The sequence below is a fragment of the Diplotaxodon limnothrissa genome, linkage group LG5, assembly GCF_057381915.1.
Source record: "Diplotaxodon limnothrissa isolate DT_005_m linkage group LG5, D_limnothrissa_male_GT1.1, whole genome shotgun sequence".
NCBI lineage: Eukaryota > Metazoa > Chordata > Actinopteri > Cichliformes > Cichlidae > Diplotaxodon > Diplotaxodon limnothrissa.
In genome coordinates, this window is record NC_140600.1 from 31,526,423 (window position 1) to 31,551,344 (window position 24,922).

The window sequence follows — 24,922 nt, forward strand, 5'->3', positions numbered from 1 at the left end:
GCAACATAATAATAGAGAAAACAAAGCACCATCACAATAAACTAGCTAGTCATAGATATCAATATTTACTAAATAATAAACGATATTGTGCAGCACGCAAGATAGACAGCGCACAGTGTGCTTTGAGGCAGCAGCCAAGAAAGCTTTAGTCCGCGTCTGTGAATACCCATGTGTGCATACCTGTGTGGATCAGCATGCTTGCATTCCAAAGGTTTCTCCATGTAATGATCTGCTAGGGAGTGTGGGGGGGCCACAGCCCCGTCCTCCAGGGTGTGAAGCGGGTATGGAGGAGATCAAAACTCCAGACATCCAGAGGCCCCCAGAACACAAGAGACCATGGAAGACCAACAGAGGGGCAGCCGCGCCACTGTTCCAGTAAGAGCTGAGGAGAGTCCCAGATGAGGGCTCGCCCAGCAGCCGCGGAGCAGAAGTCAGGGGGAGTTGCAGTGACGCGCCCGTGAGCTCCGCCGGCCCCCAGCTGCGCCTGAGTGACCGGGCCCCAGGCCGAGAGGCCGGGGGCACCCCACCTCCAAAGGGGCCCGAGCGAGCCCCAGGCCCCAGGCCCCGACAAGCGGCCGCCAAGGAGTGAGCCGGTGTGTACCCGGACGCCCACCCCCAGACACAAAGAACCACCAACACACCGACACCTGAGGGAGTCCGCCACCGGCAGGGGAAGTGGTGGTGGGTGGAGATAGGCCTCCAAACCTTGGAGGGCCTGAGGTGTCCCCAGAGAGGTGGCGTCTGATACCCAACCTGACATATAGACACAGACATACAGGCACACACAGACACAAACATCCATTCCCACCCTCATGCTCTCATATGCACTCACTCCATACTCAACCAACGTGGAGACAGACATAAAGAGACGCTGTACACACAATCACACTCCCCAAGCGTACTCTACAAACCGGGTCTAGGTACCCTTGCCCCTGGAGGGGGGAATTGCACCCAGACCCAGGTGGTGTTACCCTTTTCCCTGCGGTGGGGAGAGGCAGACCACCCCGACTCCGCAGCAGCAGGGAGGCCCCATACCCCAGACCGCAGTCGGACGGCCAACTCCTCCTACTAGCCCTCCCGCTCCAGCAGGCCGCAGAGAATGGGGGTGGGAGAAGACTCCAAACCTCCCTCCACCCGCTCATTGTAGTGTTGATGCATATGTGTTCTAAGGTGCAATTAAAACCCAGGAGGGCATGGAGCTACCTGCCAAGGAGCGGCAGAAAGACCGAAAGACCGTGAAAACATGGCGTGTAATGCTTTGTTTGTGGATGTGGAAGGGTAAAAGATTAAAATAACTTTAATGTTCACATTTCATGTATTAAACATCATTAACATATGTGCGTTGATCTGTTATCTGTACACCCCCAGGAGCCCAAATCATCGAGCCAGCTGATGCACGAATGGGGTCTTGAAGATGTTCAGTATGGCTTCACTGAGGATGACTATAAAACCATAACCAACTACAAGGCTTTCAGCCAGTTCCTCAGGCAAGCATCTAATTTTGTCTGGATGATCTTTCATTGTGTTAAAGTGCTTTGTTTTGCCTCAGTTTCTCTGGACTGTCAAAGTCATTCTCTGAGAGTCTTCCAGCAAAACTCCACTGTGAGACTAGACTGTGTTGTGACGAGCAAACACTGCTCTTTTTGTTTGAGCTAGAAAGCTCGGCTGTTGGTATAAAGAGTCTGTCTCACCTGGGGCTGTCTGGCTCGGCTAAGCTTCTGCTCTGACAAAGTGGAGCATGAGCTCCTGCAGTGCCCCCTGTGTGTAGTCAGCTGCTTACTGGATGCCTGTGACAGGCTCTGGGACTCGGTGCTCTGACCCACTATCTTTCACAGGCCAGCGTGCCAAACCTCAAGCTGTTGCCTGACAAATCGCAAACATGACATGCACACAGCAAAGCAGGGAGAATAAAACTTAAGGGGCAGTGGAGTGTCAGCAAATCAAGACCCAGTTCCCTCCAGTGCTGTGGGAAGCAGAGCTTCTATTAACAGGAATGAAGTGTGACATAATAAAGCTGCCATTGTTGTTTCATCTCCCCCTGGTTTTATTCAGGCCTCTCATTGCCAAGAAGAACCCGAAGATTCCCATGTCAAAGATGATGACAGTGTTAGGGGCCAAGTGGCGGGAGTTCAGTGCCAACAACCCGTTCAAAGGTGCATCTGCCACCGCTGTGGCCGCCGCTGTGGCTGCTGCAGTGGAAACGGTTACTGTGGCACAGCCAACGTCTGTCAGCAGCAGCCAGCTGAGCTCTCAGCTGGGGCCGATCAAAAAAGCCAAAACCAAAGAGGGAAAGGGTAAGACCTAATAAAAAGCGAGATCATTTTTAAGAAACGATAGCAAGAATGCCATCTGATTAACAGATCTCACGACTGACTCTGTGTGTGTCAGGACCAGGAGTTAGAAAGAGAAGTAAGACTGTGAAAGAAGTGAAGAAGAAGCCCAAGCCGAAGAAGACCAAATCAAAGTCGGGCCAAAGTGGGAAGAAGAAGAAAGCATCCTCGGTATGTCTTGCAGAACCCTTTTCCCTCAGCTTTCCCTTGAACGACATCAAAGCCACCGGCCTGTTTGCAGCACTTATTGTGAAAGTTGGTTTATCTTAATTCTTTCTGTAGCTCTGCGCTCCTTAGTTTCTGTGTTTGCTTTTCTAGAGTGAGGAGGACTTCCTAGAGGAGTCAGACTTTGATGACATCAGCATCCACAGTGCCTCTGTGCTTTCTGATACCTCGGGGGCCGCCACCAAGAAAAAGGCCCGACGTGGGCGGAAAAAAAGGAAAAGTATGTTTACTGTCTACTCTTGCCATGCTCTGTGGTGTGTTTTTCCCTCTAAAATCCCATTGAAATCCCTCAGAACCAGACTGTTTGATTTTGGGTAATGAGTAAATTAAAATGTATTTTTTTAAGCTTTATTTATTCTGGGAATGCTTTCTAAAGGCAGATGGTCTTCCACAGCAGCTAGTGTGCTTATACTCATTAAGATATTTTTTTATATAGAGGATTCTAATGTGTAATTATCTTGCATTTATCTATGCATCCATATCTATGTGGCTTTCTATATGAGGGAACTGCCCAGGTTTAATTGTTCTGTAACCTTCTCCAGAGGAGGACGGTGATGGCTATGAGACAGACCACCAAGACTACTGTGAGGTTTGCCAGCAGGGTGGAGAGATCATCCTGTGCGACACCTGTCCCAGAGCTTACCACCTGGTCTGTCTGGACCCTGAGCTGGAGAAGGCCCCAGAGGGAAAATGGAGCTGTCCACACTGTGTAAGTACATTAGTTTGAGCAGACTGACACATTTTGTAAGGTGGTGACTGCCCAAGTTGGATTCATGAGAGTTATTTTTGGTGATATCTTTGATGCAACTAGTCCAGGGCTATACAATGTAACAGCCTGAACTGTTGGCACCATCTTTAACCATCAGCTCAAGTTTGATGTGAATACGGAGTCAATAAAACGGGGTTAACAGAGGATACGTTTGTTAACGAGGCTGAACTCTTTTCATGTTAATAAAAAACTGTATGCAATTTTTAGTATTCATTTTTAGGAAGTCTTTTAACTTTTTCTTGCTGGTCAGGTTTTTCATCTATTAAGGATTGAAACTCCCTCAGAAGTATTGTTAACACCTGCTCTGAAATCACAGGCAGAGAGATTTGTGCTCACTGTGAGGAAATCAGGTGATAAATAAGGCAAAAAAAACATTATTATCCATCCTGAATATGTTTTGCCATCTGAGTTCAGGAAGTTGCTCTCAGGTCACTGTTACTTTGTACCCAGTGTAGAACAAACAGATTAAAATCCTTCATTACCTCAGATATTAGACAATTAGTGCTGACAGGAGTCATTCAGGTTATTTTTATTATTTTGTTTTTAATGGCTTTTTATTCTTACGATGTTAGTTGACTTCTGCCTTAACGTGCAGCAGTGTTTGTGATCAGCATTTAAAGACTGTAGGCTGTGTGACTATTAAGAGGAATTTTTGACTTTGTGAGCAGCTTTTGTGTATAAGCTGCAAACAAACTGTTCCCGACTGTGCACAAAAACAGCCAAGAAATCACGCAATTAAGAACAACTGGACTGTCAGTGTTTACGATGTTTGTTATCTTAACTTTACTTTCTGCGAATATCTCTATGTCTGAAAAATTGACATAGTCAGAGTTAAACTGAATATGTATGCTTAGTTTTACTCCCTAACATGCCCACATCAACTGTGTCCTCTAGGAGAAGGAGGGAATCCAGTGGGAGGCCAAAGATGAAGATGAAGATGAGGAGGAGGCTCCAGGTGAGGAAGAGGATGACCACATGGAGTTTTGCAGAGTTTGTAAAGATGGAGGAGAGCTGCTGTGTTGCGATACCTGCCCATCATCCTACCATATCCACTGCCTCAACCCGCCGCTTCCCGAGATACCAAATGGGGAGTGGTTATGTCCGCGCTGTATGGTAAGTTCATCTCAGTCGCCGTAGTATTTGATATTATTTTGTTTAAAATGGCTAATAATTAGGCATAGGTTCATGAAAATGTTGTAGTCAGAACAACTGGACATTTTACATACACTCATGATGGACATGAATGCTATTAATGGGACTTTGGGATTTCTGAACTGGTTTTTTTTTTTCAGCATAAATGGTTGTACAGCAGACACTCTTAATGATTTTAAACAAGAACTGAGTGCACAAGTTTGATTTATTTTAGATTTACTATAATCCACACAGTTCTTGTAGTTTCTAATATATCCATATACTCTCAATGATATGTGGATAAACTTTTCTTAGCAAGTTGCATCTTGAGAGGACACTTTTGGTAGTCATAAACAAACCTATGGCATAATTCTGGCTGGATATTTGACAACTCTTCTTGGCAGAATTGGTAAAGTTAATTGGTTGGTTTCCTTGAAAGTACCCCGTTTTTAAGCCTACTTCACAAATTTTCAATAGTGTCGAGGTCTGTGTTTTAGGAAGCCCTTTCCAGAAGTTCAATCTTAACCGACTGTATCCATTTCAAAGAACTGTTGTCATACTTTTGACCCTGTGTGCATTAGAGAAAATTGAAAATAAATACAAACTTGTGCACCAAAATCTTATTGTTTTAAAGTCAATAAAGATGTATGCTATCAATTCATTCATCATTCATCCTGGAAAAAGAGCAGTTAAAAAAAATCATTAAAAGCCCAAAATTTGCATGACATTCATCTCCATGATGAGTGTAAGTAAACCTCAATTGTATATGTGCACAACGATATTTAGTTTAACATTTGCTTTGGTGGCAGCACGGTGGCACGGTGGTTAGCACTGTTGCCGCACAGCAAGACGGTTCCAAGTTCAATTCCACCATCTTTCTGTGTGGAGTTTGCATGTTCTCCACGTGTTTGTGTGGGTTCCCTCCGGGTACTCTGGCTTCCTCCCACCGTCCAAAGACATGCAGCTTGTGGGGATAGGTTAATTGGATAATCCGAATTGCCACTAGGTGTAAATGTGAGTGCGAATGGTTGTCTGTCCCCGTGTGTTGGCCCTGCGACAGACTGGTGACCTGTCCAGGGTGTACCCTGCCTCTCGCCCTATGACAGCTGGGATAGGCTCCAGCGACCCCGAAAGGGAATGGATGGATGGATGGATGGATTTTCTTTGGTGATTTTGTTCAAATTATTTTGTTTTTCAGTCTTGTCTTTTCTCTTTGTTGTTTACAAACGTGACACATTTACATCATGTTGATTTTAATTACCAGAGCGCTGTCACTGATACATAATTGAATGATGCATAAATATACATTGTTAGAGAGCCAGAGCAGATAAAGGGTGACCTCTTTCACTTTGATAAGTGTGCACACCTACAGCAGTTTCAGCCACATTAGCTTGTTGATGTTAATGTGAAATATGTCTCCTTTAGGAGGGTGATTGCTTGTCAAAGACTTTCATATTCATCTTCATATTTTTACAGAAACTCATTATTGTTACTCAGTCAGAAGCTAAGAAGAGCTGTGTGTGTGACAGAACCTTACTTTTTCCTTGCAGTGCCCTCCCCTTAAAGGAAAAGTACAAAAGATTATGCATTGGACGTGGGGAGAAGCTCCGCTGCCAGCCGAACCACCTACAGGACCTGATGGCAAGCCAACAGATCCGCTCACCAACCCCCCGCTCAAGGGCCGCCCAGAGAGGGAGTTCTTTGTTAAGTGGGCTGGCCTTTCGTACTGGCACTGCTCCTGGGTCAGCGAACTGCAGGTGAGATGCCAGAAGTCAGTCCAGTCTCAAATTAACATTTCTGCTCTTCTTGGCCAAAGTGTTCTCTTTGTTAAATATAGAACAAACCGAAGGAGCCAAGGGAGGATTTTACTGGATGATCTATTACTTTTTAATATAATATTAGAAAAACACAATGTTACATGAAATCTATTTTTCAGTTTTTCATGGAGAAGTTTTCCTTCAAATGCTCGACAAAGCACCTAATTTATTTTACACGAACTTTTTCTTTATTAATATCAGTCTGGGTTTTTTGTAACTAATTAAGTCAGTTTCATTGTTACAGATGGAAAATAATATATTGCATTTTTGTACCTACTTTGCTCAAGGAGGTGCTTGAAGGAAACTTACAAAACCAATAGTTTTGCTTTGTTGCTGGTTGTGCAGTTGGAGCTGTACCACACGGTCATGTACCGGAACTATCAGCGTAAGAACGACATGGACGAGCCCCCGCCATATGACTACGGCTCCGGAGAGGAGGAGCTCAACAGTGAGAAGAGAAAGAGCAAAGATCCCCAGTATGCTGCGATGGAGGAGCGCTTCTACCGTTATGGCATTAAACCAGAGTGGATGGTTATCCACCGGATAATCAATCATAGGTAGCTGCTCACACAGACTCTCAGATCAGGGTTTTCAGGATGTATTTAAAATACCATACATTTTATAGACCAGATATTCTAATTATTGCTTTTAACATTTCACAATATATCTGTATAACAGTTAAATGATCAGAAAGAAACATCTTCCATATGGCGGTCTCATATCAAGTTGTTTTTCAGTGTCTGTTTAATGATCAGTGTGATAAATTTATAAAACCTGCAGCTGTTTTCTGCTTTGTAGTTTTGATAAAGATGGTGATGTGCACTACTTGATCAAGTGGAGAGACCTGCCCTACGACCAGTGCACCTGGGAGGTGGATGATTTCGACATCCCAGATTATGAAAGTCATAAAGCTTCTTACTGGGATCACAGGTTAGTTAACTGTGTTTTGTACCTTTTTCAAGTAGCTTTCTCACGGTGGGAAGATGACAGTGAGAACACAGAAATCCCCTGCACACAAAAGTAAACAAAAGCATATGCCTACATCTGCTGCTGTTTCCCTTCATCCTCGCCCTCTGTCTGTGACAACCGTTAGAGTCATTTGTTGTGACATGAAATTGTTGCTTCGTTATAATTTTTTTTCCTTTTCCTCAGAGAGCAAATTTTAGGAGAGGATCAGCGCCCTCTTGTGGTGAGGAAAGGCAAGAAACTAAAAGATGACCATCCAAAGAGAGAAGTCCCTCCTGATGCCCCAATCATAGATGTAAGTTTGGATATTTGGGCCCACTTCTGCCAACTGAACTGTGATTGCCTGCAGCAGGTTTTTGCAGCAAACATTTCAAAAGTAATGCTCTCGATCTAAAGCTACAATTTATCGTGGCTGATTATTCTAGAGTCTATATTTAAACTGCACATATACAGTACTGTGAAAAAGTTATGAGTCACCCCTCATTTCTTTGCATTTTGCTTGGAAAATGGTATATAGGTGCTACGAAATATGGGCTAAATGGAAATACAGAGTAAAAGTCAAAGCCAAAGTTTTTACAAATTTAATTAGCTTGATATGAACACCTTCATTCTTCCGGACAGCCTGAACTCTCTTAGGCAATCCTTCATATAATTTCTTTAAGGATAATTCAGGGATAGTTCTCCAGGCCTCTTGAAGGACATTCAAAGCTCTTCTTTGGATGTTGACTGTGTTCTGTTCAGTTCTTTGTCAAGAGGATCCCACACAGTTTCAGTAATGTTGAAATCCAGGCTCTGGGGAGGCCAATCCAAAACTGATAGTTTTCTATTGTGTATTTTTCTATTCAGGTATGCTTTTACTGCACTGAGAGTGTGTTTGTGATGCTTTAAAATGGCATTGCATGTTGGATCAAAATCTTATGGAACTTTTCTGCATTCATAATTTCAGCAGTTTTGACAAGATCAAACCATGTTTTACATGGTGAAGCACCAGATGCATCTCTCACATCTTATCTCATGTTTTCCTGGATCTTTTCATGTTTCATAAGGACATGACTTTTAGATACTGTTCATCTGCTGTTGGTAGTTTTTTAGGTCTCCCGCTTCTTGTTTTGTCCAACTGTTCATTTTTTAAAGGCAAATTATGGGTTTTTGTGACAGATTGCTTGTAATGAAGCCCATAAAGATAAAATTTCAGATTTGTCCTTTGCTAAGTTTTCTTATGTTTATGCTAATGTTTTTTATGCTTAAATGATTCATAGGTTGATATTAAGTTGTTCAAAAACTACAAGATCTGGACTGGAAATGAGAGCCAAAGTAACAAAATAAAAAAGCATTGAAAGACCTTCCGAAAGACTCTTACAAGATTCTGCCTCCTATTTCTATTATCAGCCCACCATCAAGTTTGAGCACCAACCATGGTACATTAATGCCACTGGGGGAACGCTACATCCGTACCAGCTGGAAGGCCTGAACTGGTTGAGGTTCTCCTGGGCTCAGGGCACAGATACGATCCTGGCTGATGAAATGGGCCTGGGAAAGACGGTGCAGACGATAGTGTTTCTCTACTCGCTGTATAAGGAGGTAAGACTGAAAGACTGTCCTCTTTTGTCTTTTCCATATTGCATTGCATAGATCACATTTTGGTTCTGTGGGTGTAATTCATAAAGCACCTGTTAGTAATATAAATGGGAATATAAACTTAGAGCTAATAATATTGTGCGTAAAAAGTAAAATGATGAACTGAGTTCTTCTTCGGGTGATGTATTTTATGGGGAAGTAACCTAATGTCTCCTGTCTCTGTCAGGGTCATTCCAAAGGACCTTTCTTGGTGAGCGCACCCCTTTCCACTATCATTAACTGGGAGAGAGAATTTGAGATGTGGGCTCCAGATTTCTATGTGGTGACATACACTGGAGACAAAGACAGCAGGGCAATCATCAGGGAGAACGAGTTCACCTTTGAAGACAGTGCAGTAAAATCAGGGCGGAAGGTGTTCCGTATGAAGGTAGTGTACCCCATGCTCATCCATGTTTTTCTCACCAGGTCAAAATACTGTTTTTCAAGTGCATACTTTTTGAAGCCGCAGGTGATGAAATAAATGATAATTTTACTTTGTTTTTAATTCATTTTATGCCTATTACATGCAGCACATACTAAATCATCGTATCTACCATCCAATCTGCTCCCTTGCAGAAAGACACTCCTATCAAGTTCCATGTGCTGCTGACATCTTATGAGCTGATTACTATAGATCAAGCCATTCTGAGCTCTGTCACCTGGGCCTGTCTGGTGGTAGATGAGGCCCACAGATTGAAAAACAACCAATCAAAGGTAAAGCTGCACCGCCTGCACTGAGATATATCCTATCATATGCTTTGGAAGCAGAAACAGCATCCTTTTAACAGAAAAAGAAAAATGCATGAGAAGGATGAGTAGAGTAGGGTGTACATCTCTTCATATGGCATTGACTTTCATCATCTTGCACAATCTCTCATGTTCAGTTTTTCAGAATTCTCAATGGGTATAAGATCTACTACAAGCTGCTGCTCACTGGAACTCCTCTTCAAAACAACCTAGAAGAGCTGTTCCACCTCCTTAACTTCCTCACCCCAGAGCGCTTCAAGTATGTGCTGTCTCTTTTCTATCGTATATAATTTCCTACCTTTTTTTCTCATGGATTTCATGCATTAAATTATGATATATATAATGTTATGAACAATAAAAAATACAAACAGGAAGAAAGTGAATGTAAATAACTTCATTATAAATAATTGTGTATAAACTGATTTTAAGTCTTTTTTAATAGTTTTCTAAAGCCAATGAAAATTCACCATCATCTAATATTTTTTTGCCCGTATAGACTCAGTTTCTGTGCAGCTCAGGTAAATTGGTATAGATTTTATGACTGATCCTCCTTATTATCGCATAAGTTCAGCCCAGTAATGAGTCTTGTCCATTTAAAACTCCAGAATGACAAATTTTATACATTTCCAACATCACAGGCACAGCTAACTGACCAAAGCACTTTTACATTTTGTGATGAGTAAGACTATCAGCATCCATTTTCAAGCAGTTTTAAGTCAGCACATTGTACTGGAGCAAAAATAGATAGATCTCTTGTTTTAAATAAAATACATTTAAATTAAGAAATAGGCTTTTTTTTAAAAATATAATTTCATTTCATTGTGACCTGCAGTAACCTGGAAGGCTTCCTGGAGGAGTTTGCTGATATCTCTAAAGAGGATCAGATCAAAAAGCTCCACGACCTGCTGGGACCTCACATGCTCAGGAGGCTGAAAGCTGATGTCTTCAAGAATATGCCTGCAAAGACAGAGCTGATTGTCAGAGTGGAGCTTAGCCCCATGCAGAAGTAAGCCTGAAAAAAATAAGCATAACCGTGTTGAAGGAAGCATGGGCAAATAATTGATTGTGATTTTCATTTCTTCTCCTGACTCTATCTGACCTCTAACCTGCAGGAAATATTACAAGTTTATCTTGACACGAAACTTCGAGGCTTTGAACTCCAAAGGTGGAGGGAACCAGGTGTCCCTCCTCAACATTATGATGGACCTGAAAAAGTGCTGCAACCACCCTTACCTGTTCCCTGTGGCCGCTGTGGTAAGGCAGATTTACTTTATTTGTTTTATTTCAGAGTACAGATGACTTATATCAACCAACACAGAAAACTAGAAAACTGCCCCTTTTTCTGAGTTCGGTTTAGCATGTTATTCAGAGATACTGTAGCAAGCAATGATTCTCGAGCTAATCTCCATCCTGGCATTGATTGTTTTATCTTGAAGGAGGCTCCTGTTTTACCCAATGGCTCTTATGATGGCAACCTACTGGTGAAGTCCTCAGGAAAACTGACGCTGCTTCAGAAAATGCTAAAAAAGCTCAAAGATGAAGGACACAGAGTTCTCATTTTCTCTCAGGTAACACTCAAATAAATGTATGTGTCAGAGTCTGTCTATATTTTAGCCATTTCTGTGCGATGGCAGTTTTATGTGATGAATGACATCAAAGACAATTTCAGGTTTTTTAGCTGTAAGGTCCAACATTGTGTTTACAGATGACAAAGATGCTGGATCTGCTCGAGGACTTTCTTGAGTTTGAGGGTTATAAATATGAACGTATTGATGGGGGGATTACTGGAGGTCTAAGGCAGGAAGCCATTGACCGCTTCAATGGTGAGGGTTGTTTTTTTTTTTGTGCACTTGCACATTTGTCTCAGTCTGGCTTTCACTTACTCACACACTCTTAAACACACAAAGCAACTCGCTGCTCTGTTTTATGTCACAGCACCAGGCGCGCAGCAGTTCTGCTTCTTGCTTTCAACACGAGCTGGAGGCCTTGGCATCAACCTGGCGAGCGCAGATACTGTCATCATCTACGACTCTGACTGGAATCCTCACAATGACATCCAAGTACTGACTCCACATAGAATATTTTAATATTGAATTATTATTATTATTTATTTATTTGTAATTTGTAACAAGTTGAGCTTTAATTCTCAAGTGAAAAACCATCTCTTTAATTTCACCTCTTCACTCCAGTGTCATGCCTTGTATCTTCCTCTTTGTTACAGGCATTTAGCAGAGCGCACCGTATAGGCCAAAACAAGAAAGTGATGATCTACCGGTTTGTGACTCGAGGCTCAGTGGAGGAGCGAATCACCCAAGTGGCCAAAAGGAAAATGATGCTGACTCACCTGGTGGTGCGCCCTGGCCTGGGCTCCAAAATGGGCTCCATGTCCAAACAAGAACTGGATGACATCCTAAAGTTTGGAACTGAGGAGCTTTTTAAAGATGAAATGGAAGCAGCACGAACAATGGGTCTGTCTATGTGTATACTGACGTGTGTTTCTGTTATGGATTGAACAAAAGCACACCCATTTTTATTGGGGTTTGTCTATTCACAGATATTCCTGTGCTAGAGACCTTTTTGTGTAGATTTCTATCAGCATTTTTAAGCTTACACACTTTCCTCTGCTCAAAAGCGCCTCCGCTCGTTATTAAGTAAAAGCCTCTCATTAACAGGTGATAACAAAGATGGTGAGGAGGGCAGTGTGATTCACTACGACGATGATGCTATCTCAAAGCTGCTGGACCGCAGCCAGGATGCCACTGAAGACACAGAGATACAGAATATGAATGAGTACCTGAGCTCCTTCAAGGTGGCTCAGTATGTGGTGAAAGAAGAAGATGGAGAGGTGAGATTTTAACCGTCTTCACATCATGTGACATCATGATAATTGGGGTCGCACACACAAAATCTGTAGATCTCATTTATATCACAGTTCAATTATTTTGCTCAATACGCTACCTTCGACATAGGCCTTGTTTTAGAGATACTTACGCATGTGTCCTAATGTGCTATTATTCAGGAGGAGGTAGAGCGAGAGATCATTAAGCAAGAGGAGAACGTGGATCCGGACTACTGGGAAAAACTCCTCCGCCACCACTATGAGCAACAGCAGGAAGATCTGGCGCGAAATCTGGGCAAAGGCAAACGCATCCGAAAGCAGGTCAACTACAACGATACGACCCAGGAAGACCAAGGTAGGCTCAAGAGACACACAGCACCTCCCTATCAACATGTCTGCCGAGTTTTATTAGAGAGACAAGAGTGTGGCATTATCTCAAAATGGGATCATTTGGGTGTATCCTCTTCATTGTAACTCTTAGAATTCATTATACTGCCCTAAAGCTCACTTGTACCTCATGCATTTATGTAGTTTTATCAATGGGTGTTAAAGCACCCCTTTTTGCAGTAATTTTGCATGCTCAGCGTCCTGTCGATTGTAGTTGTCCTGCAGTTGAACTTTTATTTAAGAGTGAATAAAGACTTTAAAGCTCATTGTAGCTTAGAGTACACTCAAAGTTAAAGTGATTGTCTGCCATAGTTGCAAACCCTCACTTCACTTCCAGAGGCCTGAAGTGGTACAGTATGTGCATGCCCGACTGTAGTGGTCTGTAGTAATCTGCAGTGCCATGGCGCCCTCAGGTGGCCACCAACAGAAGCGAACGCAATGTACTGTTTCTCTTTGATGTGTGGCTCAGAATGGCAGGATGATCTTTCAGACAATCAGTCGGAGTACTCCGTGGGGTCCGAGGACGAGGACGAAGATTTCGAGGAGAGGCCTGAAGGTAGGCAGCAAAAAACACGATAAGTCACATTTGAATATAAACAAAACAGATTCTTACTGTATTTTTTCTGTCATTATACATGTCCCTACATGCGCCCATCTTTCTGACAACGGACTTTGTTTTGTTCTACGTAGGAGGACGCAGACAATCACGTCGGCAGCTCAAGAGTGAGAAAGACAAACCTCTTCCACCCTTACTGGCTCGGGTTGGAGGCAGTATCGAGGTATGAATTCCAGGAAGTCCTCGCATATCTTCAAGTGTATTGGCTTACTTTAATTGTTTGTCTTACCAGATCATTTTGTAATCAGTCACTTTAGAATATTTCCTCATTTGAAGAAAATTTGACATTTTTGAGCAGCATGTCAGGAAGCATCACTGCTCTGCAGCTGATCATGTGCTTCTTTGTAAAATGAGAAATCAGGATCAATAAATTCTCACCCTGTTATTACATCATAAAACATATATCCACAAGTATAATTTAGAACTGTTTTAATATACAAGGGAATACTTCTTATGTCTTTCTACTGCTTCTTTCTGACTTTTTGAATTCACAACCTCTTTATCTAAAACATCTCTATTACTCTGTTTTCTGATTATCATCATTTCAAGGTCCTTGGGTTCAACGCTCGTCAGAGGAAAGCCTTCCTTAATGCCATCATGCGCTGGGGCATGCCCCCTCAGGATGCTTTCAACTCTCATTGGCTAGTTAGGGACCTGAGAGGGAAGAGTGAGCGCGAGTTCAGGTGAAGCTCTAATATTATTCATTTTTCAACTATGACACAAGTAGCGTTATTTGAATCAGTTGTAATTTTGTTTTCACACAGTGCAATTTTTTTCTCAAGAGGGGCCTGTCATTATATTAAGTGGCAGCTCTTGGCTCTTTCATTAACTGTTTACACTGTTTGCTAGCCCATGGCAATGCTCCAGATTGCTCATGTCACGTTGGTAAAGGTCGGCCTTGCCAATTTCACTTTAATTTGGAGCAGTGGGAAAGAAAATGCCCACAGGTTGTTAAAACTAAAATTTTATGCCTGCAAATTATAACACATCACTCCTGTTGCTGCTATTGCAGCCAATAACACTATTAGCAAACCTATTACTTTGACCTTGTTCTCAATCAGTCAGTTGAAGTGATGGCATTATGTTTTACCAAAGCGACTCACTACACTGCATTAGCATTTACTTCAGCTGTCTTCTATGTATTGATAGTTTCTTTAATAATTAGAGATGGCACATCCTATATGTAGTTATGGATACCCATTTTACTAAGCTTCATTAAACAGATCAGAAAATGTTAACCTGTAGCTTACATGCTGATGTAGTGTAACAGTGCACCTGTCTAGTACACAGTGTCATCTGTGTAGTTTCAGTTTCTAATAGATGTTAAAATGTACAACAAAATCTAGCATGAAAGGTAGGGTATGTATGTGCTTCCAGCAACAAACATCTTCAGCACTCGCTGTGGTGTTCCGACCGTGTCGAGCGTGTAAGCCTGTGTAACGTATATAATCGTCTTTTTCTGAAGAAGAAGCTTTGATACTGTCAGGAGAGTAGTTTGGGCAGTGTGAGAGTGTGATACACTGACTGAAAATGGGTGTCTCACACTAGGTTTTTTCTCATGATGTTGTTATTTGGGGAATTCTCCAAAATGTCATGTCGTTTAGTGAGCTGCACAGCAGAAACATGTTTGAGTTCAGAGTGATACATGGCAGTGTATCACCTCGAAACAGTGAGATTTCTGCCACCAGGGTGTGCATTCTTGAATGACATTAAGATGACAGGAAAGGAGTGCGTGTCTGAAACAAGCTTATTGCTACCTCCCTAGTCGTTAGTAGAGGTTTGAAAATGTGAGTTTGTGCTGGTAACCTTATAGAAATTTTTGTGTTCCTTAGGGCCTACGTGTCTCTGTTCATGAGACATTTATGTGAGCCGGGGGCAGATGGAGCAGAGACCTTTGCCGATGGAGTCCCTCGCGAGGGGCTGTCTCGTCAGCATGTTCTTACCAGGATCGGAGTCATGTCCCTTGTCAGGAAAAAGGTACCGATTATTCAGCCAAAGAAATTTTCTTCCTATGCTGGAACATTGAGATTAGAAAAAGTAGGTCAGCCCATCCTGGAGGAAGCCAAAGCGGGGGGGCGGGGGGGGGGGTAATCTTTGGGTACAAACTTTTTCTTGCTTTGAACATCATGCATATTCCAAAATAAGATGTTTTTTGGAGATTTGTCAGCAGTGAATACATCTGAGACTGAAGTGAATGAAGATTTGTATGTAAAGTGTTTAGAAAGGTTAGAAAGTTACTAAATACAGTTTCCACAATTATATTCGCCAATGTAGGATCACAGGCTAATACTACTTTTTCTTTATATTATACAGTACTGTGCAAATCTCTTGAGCCACCCTTGATTTCTTACCTTCTTACAATTCTTACAAATGGTCCTTTACAATAGTTTAACCATTTAACACTGACCTATGAATAATTTAATCATAAAAACACACCAAACTCAAGGGATGGAGGGACCGAAGAAGTCATATGGATGGCATCCAGATGAAGAGACTCTCAATGACTTCTTCAGTCGCTTGGAAATCACTAAAAGTTTGATTTTGTTCATCTGGACTCTGTTTCCAGATAAACAGAATGAACTTTCTGGGATTTCCTTACCTGAATTATTGATCCTGGATCGAGATCTTGACTCACTTGGGCAAGAACTGCCTAAAACTGGCATGTGAGTACAAGCAAACAGCACGTACATCACTCTCTTGGATCAGTGATGAAATGTTTCACATTTCTGAGGTCCTTCAAGAAGCCTGGAAAACTATTCCTGAAGACTACTTAAGTAAATTAGAAGAAAGTTGCCTAAGAGAGTTTTAAGTTTAGGCTTTGTTGAAGAATAAAAGGTGATCATACCAAATATTGACTTCCAGGCTCATTTGAACTGTTAACCTTTTTAACTGTCTGTCTTTATATGTTTTATTTCCAAGTAGGTTAACAGGTGTTTTAATAAATTGTTGCACCAGTTTTAACAACAAAATATAAAGAAGTTATGACGAGCTTGGGACTTTTGCACACTACTGTATAAAGCAAATAACAATAGCTATATTAATTCATTTATTTAAATCTATACATAGTAAACTTGTAGTATTACAAGATTTTTTAAAAGTATAACATTAGTGTATTACATGCTCAAGTACTACAGATAGAGACTAGCAAGTAGCTACAGCTGGCAGAATACAGCTCTTCCCTTATGAGAGCTACAGTTTAAAATTAGATTTTCTATTAATGTTTTTGTGCATGGCCTGTGGCAAATAAAGTTTTTAAAAAGTGTTGAAAAACCGAGTTGCCATGATAACTAGGCTAAGTTTGAAGTTAAAATGAGCTGGTCCATCTGGCTTGAGCCAGAATTAATATTTTACTAGTGCTTAATTATGCTACATGTACTTTATAATTTTATAATAGAGTTCTTCCTAATGCCTTATTTAAAGAAAGTAGGACATCCAGTGAAAGTATAGGATGTTCTTTTTATCACAGTTGAATCTCTTTTCTTTACTGTAGGTGCAAGAGTTTGAGCATGTAAATGGGAAGTTAAGCTCTCCTGATCTGATTCCCATTGGAATGGAGCTGAAGAAACTGAATGAGAGTGTATCCTCTGATCCCAACACGCCTGTGCCAGCTAGCCCTGTGGCTACTCAGCCCAGCACTCCTATCCCACAAGGTCTGCTTTGATCATGTTCTGTTTTCCTCTAAATGTTAAAGTAAAGTTCATGCTGTATCACTTTATGACTGCAAATGAGCTGAGTTGTTGTTTTCTGGAATGTAGAAAAAACTGAGTCTTTCTTGGGTACTGCGGAGGACAAGGAAGCCACAGAGCCAGAGAGCAAGAAACTGTCAGAGCAGGAAGTGAGTCCTTTTTTTTCTCCCTTTAACCACCACTTTCTTTCTTTTCTCCTTTATTGTCTTGTCCATCATCTCATGGGTCATCACACTGTAACCATAACTCATCATTCTCAGAAGACGCTTGTCAAACTCCGACACCTTTTAACTTGTCTTTTTTTGCCCTTTACCGACTCTATCCTTTCTCCCTCTGTTGTCCTGTCTGTTTTCCCTCGGCAGGCTTCCACTGTTGAGCCAGCATCTGCACCCGAGAAGGCAACTGACAGTGACGAGAACAAGGGCAACTCAGAGGAGAAAACAGGAGATGAGAGGAACAGAACCGAGTCGCCCTCCACAAAGACGGAGCCATCTGCTAACCCAAAAGAGCCAGCTTTCAAACAGTCCGAAGCGCAATCCACTATCACCTCACCTAAGAGTGAGCGGTTTATGATCTGTGTACTTCAGATTTTACTTATCTGCAAGGCTGTGCTTTGTTTATTCATTCTTTTTTCTTCTATCCTCAGTGGAGCCATGCAAAGAAACCGAAAAGTCCTCAGAAAAAGGAGACACTGATTCTCCTCTGGCAAAAACTGAAGACAAGGAAAATAAACCAGGTAAACGTGCTATGACTCCTTAAATTAAAGATGGAGGATTATTCTGCTATATACACCACTATATACACCACAGATATTTATTTTAATTAATTGTAACCTTTGCAGATGATGTAAAGAGTGAAGACGCATTAGAGGGTCGAATAAATGGAGACAAGGACACTTTGGATGAGATAGACGAGAGCAGGAAAGAAGACAAAAATGGATTCAAAGCAAAGTTCATGTTTAATATTGCTGACGGAGGTTTTACAGGTAAGAATCAATCCGATTTCTGCTATTTGTCCTTAATATACCTGATGCTGACTGACCAGGTGTCACCTGGAGTACTCTGGTCACATTCCTCCTTCATATCCACATATGAGATATGAGATAAAGTTGATCAATTAGACTCTGAGTTCACAAAGTCACTGACAAATGTTGTGTCACTGGGAGAAATTGTCACTTATAAGCCCATCATAGAAGTCTTCTGAGTCTGATTTCCTGAGACTATCCATATCGTCAGACTGTAGAGTGAAGTCTGCACCTTATAAATAGATATTCTTTCTCTCCCCACTTTTCCTCCCGTGTTTTCTTTGGTTTACTCAGAATCTCTACTGCAGGTTATTTCAGGTGTCACACTGATTTATCTTTGTTTTGATATAAGTTTTGTTTGTGTTTATATGCTCTTATTTCTCTTTACGTGTTACAGACATATGGGATATTACTTTGTATTTTTGTAAGAACCCTGTTTTTATTTTTACGCCGTCAGAGCTGCACACCCTCTGGCAGACTGAAGAGCGAGCAGCGCTGTCTTCTGGAAAGATGCATGACATCTGGCACCGTCGCCATGACTACTGGCTGTTGGCTGGCATCGTGACGTATCCTTTCTTCCAGAGTGAGGAGCGAGAAGCATATGGCAGAGCAATGTAATTACTTATGACAGAAGTAGCTGCGGAGCTGATATTTACAAAATGTGAGGATGATGTAAAACTACGCTTTCCTGCTTCCTCTTTATTTGAAGAATTTTATGAGGTTTTCCTTGCTCCCATTTGCTTTCTTTGACCGTGAATTTATCTCAGACATGGCTACGCTCGCTGGCAAGACATTCAGAATGATCCACGTTATGCGATTCTGAATGAGCCTTTCAAGACCGAGATGCATAAGGGCAACTACTTAGAAATGAAAAACAAATTCCTGGCTCGCCGCTTTAAGGCAAGTGTGGAGTTTTTTGTTTTTGTTTTTTTTTAAAAAACAGAAAAATAACAATAATACATTCTTCACATTATAATCTGAATACAAATGGAACCAGTTTGCATCTCCCTGCTATGTCTGCATTTCATACAAACTTCTCTTTGTTACTTTGCCTCACTGTAGTTGTTAGAGCAGGCTCTGGTGATCGAGGAGCAGCTGAGGCGGGCGGCTTACCTGAATATGACCCAGGACCCGAGTCACCCTGCCATGGCACTCAACACTCGCTTTGCCGAGGTGGAATGTCTGGCCGAGTCCCACCAGCACCTGTCCAAAGAGTCTCTGGCTGGGAACAAACCTGCCAACGCCGTGCTGCACAAAGGTCCGCAGCCCAGTGTCAAAAACAGCAACAGTTTAACCTGGCGAGATTCAGCTACCCAGTGCTGATAAATAGCTTTTTGTGATGCAAAGTAACTGGTTTGTTTGTGCTTCGTTCTGTTTCAAATCAGATGCAGGAGGAAATATTAACTTGAAACTTCACTATTTTTTAACTGAGACAGTATATTTTATGAAATAAATAGTATTTGTGTTTCTTTCACAGTGTGCTGTGTTGTTGGAATCAGTATACTAATACCAGAGTAAATTATGTTGCTCCAAGACAGTAAGAACACTAAGGAACAAGTTAAAACACCAATATAAAAAATTCCAAATGTTGCAAACAATTGCAAAATAGCTCCAATAATACAAACAGCTCTACGTATGTCATTCAGTGGTGCATTTAGGTCACCTCAGTCTCTCACTGAGCATGCTCCTGTGGCTGGACAGCGTGTCATGGAGTGGGTGGGTTAGAAGAGATTTATAACACGTGAAAAAAACTTCTGCAGTTACACTTTAAAAAGTCTTTTTTTATGTTATTTGAAACGGTGTCAATGTCATTTCACTAATTACTAGTACACAAAAGCTATTTTAACCTGTTAATAATACATGTTTTGTTTCCAAATGGAGACAGCTGTCAATTCCATCCATCCAGACAGTAAACAGGATGCCAAAGGAAGCATTTACAGATATTTCCACTCCACTGTTTTGTGAAGAGCTTCTAAAAGGCAGCCAGTAAATATCCTGTTTGACACAGTGGCTTCATTTTATGTTAATTTGACTCACCATTAAAACATGCTTACAGTGATTAGTAGGATGAAAGTTTGGGAAGAGGCCAAAGACTGATTGAAACTGAGGCGTTAAAATGTTATCGTTTCAAAATGATGCTGACTGTGACCCTCACTGATTTGTCTGCCAGTGAAACATGTTTTGGCATTTAGTTCTTGGCACTTGTTAATTTCAGGTCCTGGAACAAACAAATTAGCTTTTTTAATTATTTGAGGTTCACACTAATTATGTCAAGGGTGTTGGAAAAGTTTTACATGCATTTTCCCGACATTTTATCGAAATCATTCTTTTAATACTAACATAAGTGAAACTGCTCTTGTGTGTGTTCGTGCTCTTGCAGTGCTGAACCAGCTGGAGGAACTTCTGAGTGACATGAAAGCAGATGTGACACGACTGCCCAACATGCTGTCCAGGATCCCACCGGTGTCGGCGAGGCTGCAGATGTCTGAGCGGAGCATCCTGAGCCGCCTCACCAGCCGAGGCAATGAACCTCCACCGCAGCAGGTGAGATGGAGCGTGGTTGTCAAGGAGATCAGGTGGGTTTTAGAAAGCTTTTTAAAAAAATGGAATTAAAGTTATTTGAGCTCATTTCCTGTAAAACAGGTTAAGGCTCAAAAGTGGGCAACTTGGCTAAGTAAATTTAAGAAAAAGGAAAAGCTGTGTCCCAAAACCTTTGAAGTTCGCCGTTGTCGCAACTACACAGCCACACTATTCCTTTGAAATCTCAAACTTAGGCTCGCTATTCCCCACGGAAGATTTCCCTCAGGTGCGATATGGGGAAAGAAAAATCTCCCTTAAGTTGTTTGCTTTCACCACTGTGCTCCACATTTTGCTCCCAGAGGAGAAAAAGTTGTTGTGTCTTTGCTTTCCTCTCTGCTGTAGAGTGTGTATTTTGTTCTGTTATACAAGGGATCATTTCAGCCACGTAGTCTCTGTGGCCATATGCTCTGACAGTCTTTTTTTGGTTGTTATGACAACGCTTTCCTGACCATGACACAGTCGACGCACTTTCCTCCGCTTTTATCTGTCTTTACTTTGCTGGTGTAGAAAGAAAACTTCTCTTACAGAGCAACTCAAGCCTTTTAAGCACTGTATAGTAGAAAAAACCTCATACTGAATACCTGCTGTAATCACAAAGCTGTTTACAGCAAGATGACTAATCCTTTGTGTGTGTTTCAGCCGTTTAGTCCAGGTGGGTTTGGCTGCTCCCAGATGTACAGCGGCAGTTTTGGAGGCGGATTCAGAGGACCAGGCGGACAGCCTATGGTTAACTATAGTCAGATGCCCTTAGGACCATACGTCAGCGGTAACAATCAACATTTTGCACTATATTGTATGTGACACACAACACAGATAGCATTTCAATTTCATGTGCAATAGGCTGAGAGATTACATGTACAGTAAATGATGTCACCTTGGCAAATATGCAATAAAAAGCTACAAGCAAAAGTCTGCATATGTTTGCAGAAGCACTAGTTTTCTTAGATAAGTCAAGTGATTGTTAAGGATCATTTTAATTAATCAAGAATCCATGTTAATCAACTTATTGTCATTGTTCTTGCCATCCTTACTTAATGCTAATAGGCAGTTATTTAAAAGTAGAAACATTAGTAGAAACCCACAGGTTTTAAACAGTCACATTAGCTAAATTCTATCTTCCCACATCACTGCAGATGTCCATTGTGCACTTTGGCCTATGACCTAGCTTTATAAATAGCTGGTCATAGAGCTTTAATTTGTCATAGAGCTAATTTTTGTTTTGTTTTTTAAGAATGATTTAGAAATTTACTGACTTTGTTTTGCCTTTAAACAACTGTCTCATACCATCTGGCAAAATTCTCAACATTCACATTCATATTGTTTCAGTGAACCACAAAAAAAAAGATCTCTTCTCTTTTCAGTCTCCACTAATGGCCCCCCACCCCCTACAAGCCATCTGGACAAGAAGTCACTTGACTCCTTGAGGGACGTGGCTACGCCTGACCTCAAATCAGGCAAACCTAGTGATGTCATCTGTATTGAGGACTAGACCAGCTCTGTAACACTGACCTCAGGTCAGAAACTCCCAGGGATGGAATCTCAATGGATGACTACTGACCAACTCTTACGCCACTCTCTCCTTGTTCTCTCGCTCCTTCCTAACTCCAGATCTAAAAGTCAAGCTCTCTTCTCTCTACGGATAAGGCAATTAACTTTTTAATGCAGACGTATGTATCTTAACAATTGCACTTTTATCTTTAAAGAATCCTATAGAAGTATTTCAGTAGATGTTTGCTTTTGTTTACCTGTGATGGAAAGCTGCAGATTAAGAAGGAAAATGGAGCAGCTTCTTTGAAAACAGCTTCTTTCGCTCTGCACTACAGTGGAAGACTCGAGCAAGTTGGTGGCACTGAGTTCCTGACGCGCTTGATTGGGGCTCATTCTGATTCTGGAATGTGTGTTTTATTTGCGTCAGCCTCAATTCTTTTCATCTGCATACACTCAGTTGCTTTTACTCATCTGCCTATTTACTGTACACTGTGACTGTGCTCCCCCGGAGCTTGTCCCCTGTGAAGAGTGGAGTCGTCGAGGATGTCTACAGTCATAGCTTGATAAGAGATTGCTTTTTGAAGGCCAGTATTGTTATTTTAAATAAACTTGTGTTTTGTCATTCATGTTGTAACCTGTGAAGAAAATATTGATTTGAAAGAATCAAGAACTATTAACATGTATGCAGTAGCTGGACACAGGCTTTTGGAGAATCCTCTAAAGACTGCCACCTGCTGGTAATCTCAAGAAAGTAATTTCTGCTAAACCTGCAGGGAGACTTGACTGCAGTACCTGGGAACGTTGGCCTCTTGTACTGTATATACTGAGAGACTGCTGTTTATTTTACCTCACATATGTCTAATGATAGTGAACACATGTAAACATACATGGATGAAATCAGAAGCCTGGCTTAGTGTTGTACATGAAAATCAAGTGAGAGAAACTTTGGGAGTGGCAAGAATGATTTTTAATGCATTTTAGAGAAGACTGAGTATTTCTGTGTATGGTACAATATTTGTGATTCTTTCTATATTTGAATGTTAGTAGTGGCTGTAGAGCTTAACCCTGGGGCCATGACCGGTGGGACTTCATTGTAAACAGGGACCCATCTGGTACATCCACATACAGGGCTTCAGTGTTACCGAGACCAGAGTCCTGAATGGAGGGTGGAGTTTTATCCCTCTTATATCCCAGGGACTTTCCCAGTTCCCTTTTAATTGTTAGGACTAAATAAGAACACATGTGCTTATGGTGCAATGTCACCTCAAGTTTAACATTTGATGCAGACTGCGCTTTTGTTTGCTTCTCTTTTTTTGAGGTTAAATCTAATGTTTTTGGTCACTTGGTGCCATTAAAGGATATGATCCAGAATGATTTGTTCTTGTTGCAGTGCATTTCCTCCGCAGAGGTTAAGACTGTAAATTGTGGTGTTACAGTCAAAGCTTTTCATTTGAAGTAATATTCTCTGTGCATCAGCATTCAAGGACCATCATTGCTTTTAGATGATGTCGTCACTTTCAGCCTCCTTAGTAACAGTGTACGTGGTCATTTATTGCTTTACCTGGTGATAAGGCTACTACATGTTTACTCATTCCATCTACTGTTTTGTGCTAAAGTGACTGCACCTGGTAAAACAGTCTTTTTATAAATTCACACGTATTTAATTTTCTATTAACACACTGCAAGAATATTAGGACTAAATGTACAAATCTTTATTGACAAATCTATCTTTTTTTTCTTTTTCCAATGATATGTTTGTATTATGATTATTATTATGCCATTGCCAAGGCACTTATTTGAAAATGCTGAAAGGATAATTGCTATTGACTAATCTAAAGTGAAGAAATAGTGATTTATGGTGAGTGTATATCCTTACTCTGTTTTTTGCCAGTTCAAATGGTTGTCCTTAGGTGCTCTCTTCTGATTCCCTCTTCATTTTTCCAGCTTGTATCGCACTCATCGTTTCTCGAAATGCTTTGACTTAAAAGTCAAATTCAAAACATTACGATTTGGAAAGCATCATGAGACTAATCTTGAGTGCACTACGCTTTTTTAGTGTGAATCGATGCTGTTTCCGTTACCGTTTTTGTTCATGCCAGCAACTACTTGACCATGACATGGATGGTTGACAGACAGAACCTCAGAAACATGTAAATACTTGTTGAAATTGAAAGATTTTTCAGAGATAAGTCCATGTCATATAGATTTTTGTATTAAACTGAAAAAGATGAATGTTTACTGGATGGTGTTGCCATAGAACTGCTATGTGCACCGTATGTGCTCATCAATCAAAAACTTGTCCTTTTCCTCTGGAACTGTGACCATGAGATGACGTCGAAAAACACAATACTTCACTGAAATGCAATCAAACTGAAGTCAGTATGAATGTAATGTCTGTTAAAAAGGCTTCAGTCTAATATTACCAATATGTTAACAATGTATGCACATGCTTATTAATGTGGCTTCAAAAGCTACCAAAAGACCCTGTTAAAAGGCACCTTTGTTGCAGTGAATGCACAGCATGTGAAGCGTTTGATGGTTCACTTTTGGGAGGTGGTGGTATAGCAGGCATTTACAGACAATGAGCGCCAAGCAGTGTTATGGTACTGATATTTGTGCTGTATAGCAGTTGAATGAAAAAGTGAATTGTCATCTTTTTATTTGTATTCTGTGTATTTGTTCAATGTGTTTTAATAAATC

The 24,922-nt window shown here is 41.2% G+C and overlaps 1 protein-coding gene across 2 annotated transcripts in view; it reads left to right on the forward strand.

The window, feature by feature from the left end:
* Positions 1-22,223, forward strand: part of chd5 (chromodomain helicase DNA binding protein 5) — a 34,643-nt gene extending 12,420 nt beyond the window's left edge. The window contains exons 4-40 of one of the 2 annotated variants that reach the window (XM_085354550.1): positions 1,369-1,487; positions 2,053-2,294; positions 2,389-2,501; positions 2,649-2,775; positions 3,098-3,264; positions 4,219-4,437; positions 6,006-6,212; positions 6,618-6,829; positions 7,071-7,202; positions 7,425-7,533; positions 8,628-8,819; positions 9,043-9,243; positions 9,432-9,569; positions 9,740-9,861; positions 10,435-10,608; positions 10,715-10,856; positions 11,039-11,170; positions 11,308-11,425; positions 11,538-11,662; positions 11,824-12,070; positions 12,275-12,447; positions 12,622-12,796; positions 13,298-13,384; positions 13,519-13,607; positions 13,994-14,127; positions 15,277-15,421; positions 16,935-17,094; positions 17,200-17,279; positions 17,493-17,688; positions 17,777-17,866; positions 17,972-18,115; positions 18,612-18,720; positions 18,922-19,054; positions 19,217-19,412; positions 20,535-20,698; positions 21,374-21,527; positions 22,096-22,223. In XM_085354550.1, coding sequence (XP_085210676.1) covers positions 1,369-1,487; positions 2,053-2,294; positions 2,389-2,501; positions 2,649-2,775; positions 3,098-3,264; positions 4,219-4,437; positions 6,006-6,212; positions 6,618-6,829; positions 7,071-7,202; positions 7,425-7,533; positions 8,628-8,819; positions 9,043-9,243; positions 9,432-9,569; positions 9,740-9,861; positions 10,435-10,608; positions 10,715-10,856; positions 11,039-11,170; positions 11,308-11,425; positions 11,538-11,662; positions 11,824-12,070; positions 12,275-12,447; positions 12,622-12,796; positions 13,298-13,384; positions 13,519-13,607; positions 13,994-14,127; positions 15,277-15,421; positions 16,935-17,094; positions 17,200-17,279; positions 17,493-17,688; positions 17,777-17,866; positions 17,972-18,115; positions 18,612-18,720; positions 18,922-19,054; positions 19,217-19,412; positions 20,535-20,698; positions 21,374-21,527; positions 22,096-22,223 — 5,595 coding nt within the window. The remainder of the gene's footprint in view (positions 1-1,368; positions 1,488-2,052; positions 2,295-2,388; positions 2,502-2,648; positions 2,776-3,097; positions 3,265-4,218; positions 4,438-6,005; positions 6,213-6,617; positions 6,830-7,070; positions 7,203-7,424; positions 7,534-8,627; positions 8,820-9,042; positions 9,244-9,431; positions 9,570-9,739; positions 9,862-10,434; positions 10,609-10,714; positions 10,857-11,038; positions 11,171-11,307; positions 11,426-11,537; positions 11,663-11,823; positions 12,071-12,274; positions 12,448-12,621; positions 12,797-13,297; positions 13,385-13,518; positions 13,608-13,993; positions 14,128-15,276; positions 15,422-16,934; positions 17,095-17,199; positions 17,280-17,492; positions 17,689-17,776; positions 17,867-17,971; positions 18,116-18,611; positions 18,721-18,921; positions 19,055-19,216; positions 19,413-20,534; positions 20,699-21,373; positions 21,528-22,095) is intronic. The other variant, XM_085354551.1, reaches the window with a different exon arrangement.
* The last annotated feature ends 2,699 nt before the right edge of the window (positions 22,224-24,922 follow it).